We start from the raw sequence: 12,500 nt of genomic DNA, 5'->3' as shown, positions 1-12,500 counted from the left end.
AGATTCTGAGGCACTGAGGTAAAGATGTATTGAGGCACTAGAATACTGAGGTACTGACATAATAATGTATTAAAGATACTGAGGCACTGCAATATTGAGGCACATGAACATGAAATCTTTAACTAATAAGATTTTCAGTACTTTTAACCATAAACCCAGTACAATTTTCCATGTTCTGATGCCGGTGCTTGACGGTCATGAAATCAATCAGGGTAAAGGTTGAATATGTCCACACACACGCACACGCACACACACACACACACACACGCACACGCACACGCACACGCACACACACGCACACGCACACACACACACACACACACGCACACGCACACACACGCACACACACACGCACACGCGCACACACGCACACACACCACCCTTAGTTTGTGAGAGGAAGTTCTCCTACCGGTGAGCGGGGTTCTGCCGAGCACCAGCACGTTGGGCAAAGGCATCATTACCAGCTGCTGCAGGGTCTCCTGAAGACAAAGAGAAAAGACAAACACACACAAACACACACACACACACACACACACACACACACACACACACACACAATCAGTAATCAGCCCGAGTCTCCTGCTCTCTCTCAGCTGTGTGTACCTGCTGCTTCTGTCAGCACATATTCAGCTGTCAGTGATTCACCACCGCTGATCAATACCAAGTGCTTTAACAGCCTCTTCAGACTGTGTGTCTACATCAGCGCGCACACACACACACACACACACACACGCACACACGCACACACACACACACACACACACAGAAAAGCTTTCAGCAGTCACACTGATGAAAGCTGTTCCAGGAACAAGGGAGTTAAAAGTCTGCTTTCACATGTAGCAGTTATCAGAGGTGTGAGTTTAAATCTTGAGACACACAAAGGTCCAAATTGTCCACTTTCACTTTGTCTCTTAGTGAGATACAAATCACCAACACTAAAGACTCCATTAAAAAATCTCACTGTCACCAATTATATACATTTTGTAAAATCTTCAGCTGCTCCTATAAAAACGATAATGCATTAAAAAGAGTGCATGCTTTTATAAAACAAAAGAAAACTCCCGCTGACTCCTTCACCGGGGCGTAAGGCGTCTGAGGCCCGACAGTGTGTCCCTCTGGGACTTCTTTCCAATACTGAAATAAAAAATCTTTTTTTGGGCATGTGAGGGAATTTTTTCCAAGCTCCAGTGGTTAAAAATGGGCTGAGTTAAGCAACTAGAAGCTTTCTGGATCAAATATAGACTTTTCGAAGCAGTCTATTGTGGGTTTATAGCTTTTTTTTGAAGCCTCAGAGTCGCTTGGGGAAAGAAAAAAAAAAAAAAAAAATGGTACATCTCGGATTTCAAAGATCGAGAAAAGCAGGAAAAAAGGAAAGCGGCGGTGGATGTTTCGGTCTGCTTCTAGAGATTACACACTGTATATCTGATCATTTTTGTATCCAGTAGGTGTGGTGAGTTAAAGTCGGTCATTATAAAGCATGTAACGGTAAAACGCTCCTCATGGCTGCACGAGTGTTTGGAGAATTTCCAGCTAACGCCAGTTTAGTTTTCTGGCACCAAGGTCATTCCCTCACAGCTTCCCTCAAGCAGAGCAAAAGATTACACACACACACACACACACACACACACACACACACACGATTCCTAATCTGTATTTAATGAACTTTCTAGCTCTTGCACTATGAAAGGAAAGTGAATCTGCTCAGTCACTAGAAAACGTCCAGACAAACAGAAGTCAACAATAATATAATTCCAGCAGATGAAATATAGTGAGAGAGCGAGGAAGGTCTGTGTGTGTGTGTGTGTGTGTGTGTGTGTGTGTGAGACGAGTGCAGACTGCTAGCAGCTAGTGAGTCAGCTACATTCCCATCAGCTAGCAACTGAAACACCAAAAATAGAGAAGGATATAAAGGCTAAACTGTGACCTGAGAAAACGACATCCCAAAGTTTAATATTCAACACAACTTTAGGTATTTCTACACTGAGACAGAACAGAAGTGTGAACAACCACGTGTATCTTTCCTTTAGAGACATTCTGAAAGTGTAAATAATGATTCAGGGTAAAAAAATATATAAAAATATAAAAATTCTGTTTCGATGCAGAAAAATGATCTAATTTAATTAATTTAATGTTGAAAGACTGTGAAAGAAGCCACACCTCCTTCACCGAGACTGAAGCACACAGGCCACGCCTCCTTCACTGAGACTGAAGCACACAGGCCACGCCTCCTTCACCGAGACTGAAGCGCACAGGCCACGCCTCCTTCACCAAGACTAAAGCACACAGGCCACGCCTCCTTCACCGAGACTGAAGCACACAGGCCACGCCTCCTTCACCGAGACTGAAGCACACAGGCCACGCCTCCTTCACCGAGACTGAAGCACACAGGCCACGCCTCCTTCACCAAGACTAAAGCACACAGGCCACGCCTCCTTCACCGAGACTGAAGCACACAGGCCACGCCTCCTTCACCGAGACTGAAGCACACAGGCCACGCCTCCTTCACCGAGACTGACGCACACAGGCCACGCCTCCTTCACAGAGACTGAAGCACACAGGCCACGCCTCCTTCACAGAGACTGAAGCACACAGGCCAATTCACTTTTAGCTTAAAAAAGAGAAAGAGGATGATTTCTAGCTGCTCTTCGTCTCCTGCTCACCGTGACATCTTTCCTTACAAAAGAGGAAAAAAGTGTAAAAAAAATTCCTGACACTAAAAGTGTAAATTGTAAAAGTGAGAAGAAAAGCCCCCGACGCAGAGCTGCTGGTCGTTCTGTCTCTTTTACGTCTCTTCCTTCCTTTCCTGCTTCAGTGTTGATGCTCTGGTGTCCGTACGCTCGAGGTACGAGGTTTACAGGACGACACAGACACTGAGCTCAGCTTTATTTACAGTGTTTACACACGAGCAGGAGGTGAAGTGTGTTCATTTCTGTGAGACAGCGTTTAGAAAGTAAGATTTGCTGTAAACATGACCTGACAGGTGTGTGTGCAGAGAGATGAAGGTTATGTGTGTAGCTACAATAGCGGCGCGTGTGTGTGTGTGTGTGTGTGTGTGTATGAGATCTCTTACAGTGACCATTGCTGTTGCTGACAGATTATCTAATTCAGAATTTGAGTAAAAAGAGAGGTGATAAAAGTGTAATTTACTCTGCTCTAAAAAAGAAATACAGTCTGTGTGCTTCAGTCTCAGTGAAGGAGGCGTGGCCTGTGTGCTTCGGTCTCGGTGAAGGAGGCGTGGCCTATGTGCTTCAGTCTCAGTGAAGGAGGCGTGGCCTGTGTGCTTCGGTCTCAGTGAAGGAGGCGTGGCCTGTGTGCTTCAGTCTCCGTGAAGGAGGCATGGCCTGTGCTTCGGCCTCAGTGAAGGAGGCGTGGCCTGTGTGTGTCAGTCTCAGTAAAAGAGGCGTGGCCAGTGCTTCAGTCTCAATGAAGGAGGCTTGTTCTGTGTGCTTCAGTCTCAGTGAAGGAGGTGTGGCCTGTGTGTGCTTCAGTCTCAGTAAAAGAGGCGTGGCCTGTGTGTGCTTCAGTCTCAGTAAAAGAGGCGTGGCCTGTGTCTTTCGGTCTCAGTGAAGGAGGCGTGGCCTGTGTGCTTCAGTCTCAGTGAAAGAGGCGTGGCCTGTGTGCTTCAGTCTCAGTGAAAGAGGCGTGGCCTGTGTGCTTCAGTCTCCGTGAAGGAGGCATGGCCTGTGCTTCGGTCTCAGTGAAGGAGGCGTGGCCTGTGTGTGTCAGTCTCAGTAAAAGAGGCGTGGCCAGTGCTTCAGTCTCAATGAAGGAGGCTTGTTCTGTGTGCTTCAGTCTCAGTGAAGGAGGTGTGGCCTGTGTGTGCTTCAGTCTCAGTAAAAGAGGCGTGGCCTGTGTGTGCTTCAGTCTCAGTAAAAGAGGCGTGGCCTGTGTCTTTCGGTCTCAGTGAAGGAGGCGTGGCCTGTGTGCTTCAGTCTCAGTGAAAGAGGCGTGGCCTGTGTGCTTCAGTCTCAGTGAAAGAGGCGTGGCCTGTGTGCTTCAGTCTCAGTGAAGGAGGCGTGGCCTGTGTGTGTCAGTCTCAGTGAAGGAGGCGTGGCCTGTGTGCGTCAGTCTCAGTGAAGGAGGCGTGGCCTGTGTGCGTCAGTCTCAGTGAAGGAGGCGTGGCCTGTGTGCGTCAGTCTCAGTGAAGGAGGCGTGGCCTGTGTGCGTCAGTCTCAGTAAAAGAAAATCGATTCCATTATTAAAATGATTTAAATGAATTGTTTTAATGCCAGCTGAGATTTTTTTGGGTTTATTAGCCTTCAAGTCTTCATGGTAATGCAGCATGAACTCGTAACACACTATAATTAATAACCCCAGACCAAACAAGCAGACTTCCTCTGCTATTATTGTCCTCTGTTATGCAGAATCATTTGGCACATGTCCAAACTCCGCACGTGTCAGGTTTTGTTTTGCCTGCATCTTCAGCTCACGCAGCGAAGACCTGACGCCTAATTCACTCCTAACGACCTTGAGGACTGGCTCTAATTTCAGATAAATGCCGGAAGTCTGTTGTAATCCGGTCATTATCATTTGGCTTCCTACAGATGGTGAATTGAGAAGCGAAGATCGGAGGTACAAACCTCCGGCCAAATTCTCAACGGATGTGGATTATATGTTGTTTAAGTGCTGTTTGGCAGCCGAGGCAAAGCAGCAGGGAGGAGTCAAGGCATGCAGCTGCAGCTCTGAGGCTTGTGTGTGTGTGTGTGTGTGGGGGCCTCTTTTCCTCTTCATCCTAGTTGTGTGTGTACGTGTGCACAAGGGCACGAACAAGGAGGCGACTGATCGTGTGTCGTCCTTAAAAAAAAAAAGAATGTTAACGATCTGAATCACGTCTATTCTGCAGACCCGTCGTGGTCACCATGGCAACACCGTCAGGTTTATTCACCCTGTGCTATGTGTGTGTCTTTCTCACAGTCTCACTACTTCTTTCACACCCTCACACACACAAACACACACACACACACACACACACACACACACACACTGCGGCTAGTATCTGCGGCCCTGTGACCATGCTCGGGGGCTCTGAACTGAAACGAGTTGGAATGGAGTTGAATCTCTGAACTGAAAACAATTTGATTCATTTTATTATTTTTTTTGTTTACAAAATAACTCAATGCACGGTGAAATCTCACGTTTTCTATATTTTGCAGTGTCAGCTACGATTCTGAATAAATTATTCGGTTAAAAAGGGGTGGAGTTAACCAGCATTACGTAATCCGGTATTTAGTCATTTGCTCCGTGTTTAAATGCAACTGACACAAGAATACAGACAACAGAAGAGCGAGATGACATTTACTGTATAAGTTTAACCTTAGGTAAAACTCCATCTTTAAAAACTTAATAATAGCATGCTAGCTGGTCCTGACTAGCGGCTAGCATAGAGAATTCATTCTTCTGAGCTCACGCTGCACTATGGGTGTCAATTTAAGGCAAAATCTGCAGCAGTTTACAGCGAAAACAGCAGCCGGTCATCGTCATCCTCACAGTGCACACTCTGTTCACTCTGATGTGTCCGGTGTGTGTGTGTATGTGTGTGTGTGTGTGTGTGGGCAGGCTCAGCCCCAGCAGATCGATGTTAGTGTGTGTTTTTGACACACTGGCCTGTATGTGTAAGTGAATTTGGCCTGCAGCTATTCCACATGCAGCCCATGCCCTAATAAACTGATGTGCTCTCAGAGAGCAAACGCTTCAACACACACAGTCAGACACACACCGACACACAGTCACACACACACACATACAAGCACAACGACACAAGCACACCCACACAAACAGAGACACACAAACACAGGCACAACGACACAAGCATGCCCACACAAACACACACACAGTCACACAGTAATGCAGACACACAGACAGACACACACCCACACACAAGCACACCCACACAGAGACACACACAAACACACACCGCCTCCAAAACAAAGGGCTCCAAAACACTCGACTCCACAAAAAAGCTCCACTGTTTTATTCCACTTTACAATCTCTTAATGTGTTATAATGTGTTATTAGTTTACTGCCAATAAGCTTTATTATAAAAACTAGACCTAAAACCTGAATAAACATCAATCTTGGTTACTGAATGAAAGAATCTGGAGCTACTAAAACCACTATGATAAAAATGCCATTTGGCTACTAAAATTAATCGCTAAATATAAATATTAAAACTTCAGCTGAAATTAAAGACTGAATTAAAAACTCAAGTCTAAATAAAAAAAATTATAGCTATAAAATATTTGAACTAAATACAGCTTTAACTATTCGAATTAAAGGCTTTGTGTAAATTAAAGACTGAATATAAACTGATTTTAGCTTCAAAAACTTTGAAGACTTTTAACATATTTTATCCTCGTGCATCACTCATAGTTATTATGGGAATTTGTTATTATTATTTTTTCTTATTTTTATTCTTTGAGGTAAAATACTGAAACGTCATTAATATTAGGTATTAAAATTAACAATAAAATTACTTTGCTATTAAAATTAAAGCCAGAATAAAAATAATATTAAGCTATAAACTAATCCTGATGTTAAAACTGCAGAAAAAACAACATAAAAACCTCCTCAGTGGCAACAAACAACATCTTTCAAAGTTTGGGGTAAAAAACACAGACTGCCCCTGAACGCTGGCTGTGCTTCAGACTGGACGTGTAACAGGCGGCTCTTTGTGCGACTCGGCCGCTACGTAACCCCCTAAACAAACTGCTGTGTTTTCCAAAGGCAGGCAGGAGCGAGGCTCACAGATGCAGTTATATTTATATGAAAGCAGCCCGGAGTGTTCGAGTAGGGAAAAGTCTGTGTAACTGCTGAGCATAAAAAAGAAAAGAAACAGTCCAAAGGAGAAAAAAAACAAAAAAACTAGAAGCGTGTCGTGTTCAGAGCTCGTGCTCTGCTGCCTGAGGGTCGGGTCGAGAAAGGAGCTCTGTTCATCTCACGGTCAAAAACAAGAGCAGAGAGAGAGAGAGAGAGAGAGAGAGAGACAAAGAGATGAGAGATGAGAGGTGAGAGAGAGAGAGATAGAGAGAGAGAGCGAGAGAGACAGAGATTTGAGAGACAGAGAGATTTGAGAGACAGAGAGACAAAGAGATGAGAGAGAGATATTTGAGACATAGAGAGATGTGAGAGAGAGAGAGAGAGAGACAGAGAGAGATGAGAGAGACAGAGAGAGAGAGAGATAGAGAGAGAGAGAGAGATTTGAGAGACAGAGAGAGAGAGAGAGACAGAGAGAGACAGAAAGAGAGAGACAGAGAGAGATAAAGAGATGAGAGAGAGAGAGAGAGAGAGAGAGAGACAGAGAGAGATGTGTGTGAGAGAGAGAGAGAGACAGAGAGAGATGAGAGAGAGAGAGAAAGAGAGAGACAGAGAGACAGAGAGAGACATAGAGAGAGAAACAGAGGGAGAGAGAGAGACAGAGAGACAGAGAGAGAAATAGAGAGAGACAGAGAGCGGGAGAGACAGAGAGAGAGAGATGAGAGAGACAGAGAGAAATAGGAGAGAGAAATAGAGAGAGACAGAGAGCGAGAGAGAGACAGAGACAGAGAGAGAGAAATAAAGTAAAGAGTTTTCTGAAGATGCATAAAATAATGTTTAGGAGAAAGACCACATCAGAAGCTCCGCCTCTTTTCCCAGTTAAAGGTCCTATAATGTCCCATTGTTTCGACACCACAACCACCAGCACCTCGGAGTCTCCTCACTGCTGTTCAACAAACCCCCAGACGTCTCACTGGAGGCGTCGCTAACAGACTTCTCCCTAGTACCATGCTGGAGCTCCACATTTCTGTAGAGTTCATGATCATATTCAAACTCTTCAGTCAGTTTGTTATCAGGTGAAATCGGAGTTTACCGCGCGACACATTTTGCGTTTTCTTCCTCAGCGCCAGCGTGATCGCGCAGATCTTTCATCCAGTTCTCGGTTACTTAACGGATGCCATATTATTATTCGACGTAACCCAAGCGTACGCTGTGGGATCTCTAAACAGAAATGTAAAATAACGTTAAATCTAAAATGTTCAAATCAGGATGAAGAGTTTGTGGTTAGCATCACGCACTAGCTACAAGAAGAGGAGCGTGGAGTTCTCGGTGATCGATAGGTCGTCAGATCGAGAAGGTTGAACCCTAGCAGTGCGTGAACGTGGAAGTGAAGCTTCTCGTATGAAACGCAGCTAAACTCAACTAAGAGTCTGTAATTAAAGGCAGGGTCTCTGATTTTTGAGAAATGTTTCAGAAAACTGAGTCGGGCCGAATAATAAACAAAAATCAAAACAAACGTGTAGCCAATGAGCAGAAAGGGGCGGGGCTTGTCGATATGGGTGGAGAGAGTGTTCAGTGCGCGTGTGTGACATTAGCAGAAAGCGGTTTTAACATTGACATGGAGGATAAAAACAAAGAAAGAAAGAGAAGAAAGACTTACGATAAGGACAAGAAGTAGGACGTGTTAATATAGGATCAGCTTTCCAGCGCTGGAGAGAACTGAAGGAGCAGGAAGTCGGCCACATATTCACAGGTTGGAGTTTCCCGAGTCAATAACTCCTGAGCTAAACGCTGTTACTACACAAATAACACCTCTTTTCTATCGTAGTAATGTAGAGAGGCAGCTACAACCGCGTTTTGTGTAGTAACAGCGTTTAGCTCAGGAGTTATCGACTCGGGAAACTCCGACCTGTGAATATGTGGCCGACTTTACTTAAGACGCCGAGGCGCTTTTTTCCTTCTCGATAGGTGAGTAACGTTGGTTTTGCTTTGTTACACAGAACTAATATATGCCTTTGTCCTTTACATGATTATGCTTGTGTGTCATTGTTGCTTGTTTGTTTATCTACAATCGTATTGTTCTTCCCTTCAGCTATGATAAAGACACGTTTCTTTCCGTTAGTCGCCTGGGTTACGTATGTACGTGTGGGCGGAGCTACCGATACAGGGGTGGGACCCGTTTGGGTTAGGGGCGTGTTTGTTTTGGTGATTTCAAATGTCGACGTTGGCTTTCAAAAATCGGAGACCCCGCCTTTAATCAAGAAATATAAATCGCCATCGACATATTTTTAGCTTTACTCGTTACCGCCAGAGTGCTGGAAATAATCACCAATCAAAACGTCTGATCTGATTCCAATTATTCCGCTCACTCCTGGTATGTAGAAATCTTCCAGTCAGGACATTTTGTGTCTCTGCAGCATGCATTATTTAGACAGCGTCATTTTCCCAGCCGAGCCACTGGTCCTCCGCCAGCTCCACCCGATGAGATCCATTACTTCGAGCATGAGATTGTTTTAGCAGTTGTGCGTCTAGACTGAGAGAGACAGAGAGAGACAGAGAGAGAGAGAGAGAGAGAAAGAGAGGAAGTCCTACGCCTGCATCCATTAAAAACACATCAGGAGCAGACGGAATGACAGAGTCGCAGGTTTTATACAGCCATTATGATGGAAATATGCTTCAGCTTATTCAGATTTATCTTTACTCGGCCGTGCAGACGTTAAAGCTCTACAGTGACAAAGGTTCGAGTGGAGTCTCTGTGGTTTTTGGGGTTTATCGCGTCCCACAGGCGCATCAGAGGACGGTTTAATTGGCAGGTTTGGATTTGTGCTGACTCGTCTCTCTTTAATCCGCTCGCGTATTCAGGTAGCGTCAAGCTCCTTCCATATTAATCCCGACGTTTACTTACTTTAGCTGGGATTCCTGGAAGCTTCTCGGAGCAGGAAAGTGACAGAGCGTCAGATTCTAAGGCGAGTCTGAATCTGAGCGAAGTGAATATTTGGTGTGTTTGAGTTCGAGTTCCAGTTTACTCACTGGTCAGAAAACATCACCTGAGCTTGAGGAACACAGAGCTGGCGCTTGCTTCATGAAGGATCGGATCCTTAATTCTCTTTGGGTTCTTTACGACTCCGGTTCTACAGCTCGGTCCTTTGGATCAGTTTAGCGGCGCACGTTCGATTCATTCTAAGTGAGTCGATTCAGAGTCGAATCACTTTCTTGCCCTCGAATCACATGAAGCAGAGCAAATCGGACATCGCCGAGTCCAACACACTCCCAGGTTTTGTTCTAACAGACGACAAACACACTGCTGAACACTACAACAGACCGAGATTTGATAAGAAATAAGAAGGAGAGAAGAACGAAGAGACGATGATATTATGACATCACGTTACCTTCTGACCAATCAGATTCAAGTACTCAACACCATTGTGGTGTGTTTAGTATCGATCCGATCTGACGTCTTGAGTTCATGGCATTGAAATAATAATAATTCATTCATTCATTCATTCATCTTCTACCACTTATCCGAACTTCTCGGGTCACGGGGAGCCTGTGCCTATCTCAGGCGTCATCGGGCATCGAGGCAGGATACACCCTGGACGGAGTGCCAACACATCACAGAGCACACACACACTTTCATTCACTCACACACTCACACACTACGGACAATTTTCCAGAGATGCCAATCAACCTACCATGCATGTCTTTGGACCGGGGGAGGAAACCGGAGTACCCGGAGGAAACCCCCGAGGCACGGGGAGAACATGCAAACTCCACACACACAAGGCAGAGGCGGGAATCGAACCCCCGACCCTGGAGGTGTGAGGCGAACGTGCTAACCACTAAGCCACCATGCCCCCAGAAAATATATGCTCTGATGTTTCTGAGGTTATAAACTTTCTGCCATTGGAATTCCCAGGTACAGATCGACACGGACCGTTATTACGTGTCTTCACTCTATAATTGGAGAAATTCCTCCAGCGTTTCCCACATTCCTCACATTCCAGCGTCGACTCGCGACGTGTTACACCGTGTCCGAATCCTACACGCGACATACAGTAAAGTTCTCAGAAACCACACATCAACGCTGTCGATTGGCCAGAAGGTGTCGACTGATTCGATGGAAGGAGTCTCCAGTTTTAGTGCAGCAACTGTCGAGTTTAGGTTCTTTTTAAATCTTATTTAGATTGAAAGAGAGAGAGAGAGAAAGTGAGTCGGCTGAGTTTACAGCTGCTAGAACGACCACATTAAGTGTAACTATAAAGGGATAAAAAGTAGAAGGTATCAGTTGAAACATTGCTGTGAAATAAGGGGATTAAGACTAGTTTATTTAGCAGTGTAACGAGTGCTGTGAAGGATTTCGCTGTGATGTAGCAGGAAAAATGATGTTTTATTTATACGTAATAAAGCATTCCAGTGCTTCAGAGATGTTTATCAAGCTTTAAGGATTTGTGTTTGATCTGGATTTAATTCAACATGCTTCTGAGTGTGACTCCAGCATCCCCTGACCTCCTCATCCCCTGACCTCCTCATCCCCTGACCTCCTCATCACCCGACCTCCTCATCACCTGACCTCCTCATCACCTCACCTCCTCATCACCTGACCTCCTCATCACCTGACCTCCTCATCACCTGACCTCCTCATCACCTGACCTCCTCATCACCTCACCTCCTCATCACCTCACCTCCTCATCACCCGACCTCCTCATCACCCGACCTCCTCATCACCCGACCTCCTCATCCCCTGACCTCCTCATCACCTCACCTCCTCATCACCTGACCTCCTCATCCCCTGACCTCCTCATCACCCGACCTCCTCATCACCTCACCTCCTCGTCACCTCACCTCCTCGTCACCTCACCTCCTCGTCACCTGACCTCCTCGTCACCTGACCTCCTCATCACCTGACCTCCTCATCACCACACCTCATCATCCCCTGACCTCCTCATCACCCGACCTCCTCATCACCTCACCTCCTCGTCACCTCACCTCCTCGTCACCCGACCTCATCGTCCCCTGACCTCATCGTCCCCTGACCTCATCGTCCCCTGACCTCCTCGTCCCCTGACCTCTTCATCCCCTGACCTCATCATCCCCTGACCTCATCGTCCCCTCACTGTCTGTCGAGTTTCACCACTGATTCAATCACCTTCAAATCAAAGTGTCCCTCTGTGTGCAATATTCAACAGAAACAAGGACTTCAACCACATCTGTATGTGTGTGTTAAGGCTTGGGTAAAGCACATCTGTATGTGTGTGTGTGTGTGTGTGTGTGTGTGTGTGTGTGTGTGTATTAAGGCTCTGGTGAAGCACATGTGTGTGTGTGTGTGTGTGTGTGTGTGTGTGTGTGTGTGTGTGTGTATTAAGGCTCTGGTGAAGCACATCTGTGTGTGTGTGTGTGTGTGTGTGTGTGTATTAAGGCTCTGGTGAAGCACGTGTGTGTGTGCGTGTGTGTGTGTGTGTGTGTGTATTAAGGCTCTGGTGAAGCACGTGTGTGTGTGCGTGTGTGTGTGTGTGTGTGTGTATTAAGGCTCTGGTGAAGCACGTGTGTGTGCGCGTGTGTGTGTGTGTGTGTATTAAGGCTTTGGTGAAGCACGTGTGTGTGTGCGTGCGTGTGTGTGTATTAAGGCTTTGGTGAAGCGTGTGTGTGTGTGTGTGTGTGTGTGTGTGTGTGTGTGTGTGTGTGTATTAAGGCTTTGGTGAAGCACGTGTGTGTGTGCGTGTGTGCGTGTGTGTGTGTGTGTGTGTGTG

The 12,500-nt window shown here is 45.9% G+C and overlaps 1 protein-coding gene across 6 annotated transcripts in view; it reads right to left on the bottom strand.

Moving 5' to 3' along the window:
* ccdc88ab (coiled-coil domain containing 88Ab) overlaps positions 1-12,500 on the bottom strand; it is a 58,506-nt gene that overhangs the window by 37,597 nt on the left and 8,409 nt on the right. For all 6 annotated transcript variants that reach the window (XM_047816074.1, XM_047816076.1, XM_047816077.1 and 3 more), the window contains exon 4: positions 410-479. In XM_047816074.1, the coding sequence (XP_047672030.1) occupies positions 410-479 (70 nt within the window). The remainder of the gene's footprint in view (positions 1-409; positions 480-12,500) is intronic.

This window comes from Tachysurus fulvidraco, chromosome 7, assembly GCF_022655615.1.
Source record: "Tachysurus fulvidraco isolate hzauxx_2018 chromosome 7, HZAU_PFXX_2.0, whole genome shotgun sequence".
NCBI classification, from domain to species: domain Eukaryota; kingdom Metazoa; phylum Chordata; class Actinopteri; order Siluriformes; family Bagridae; genus Tachysurus; species Tachysurus fulvidraco.
The sequence above is the reverse complement of the archived record's forward strand: the minus strand, read 5'-3'. Positions and strand labels throughout refer to the sequence as shown.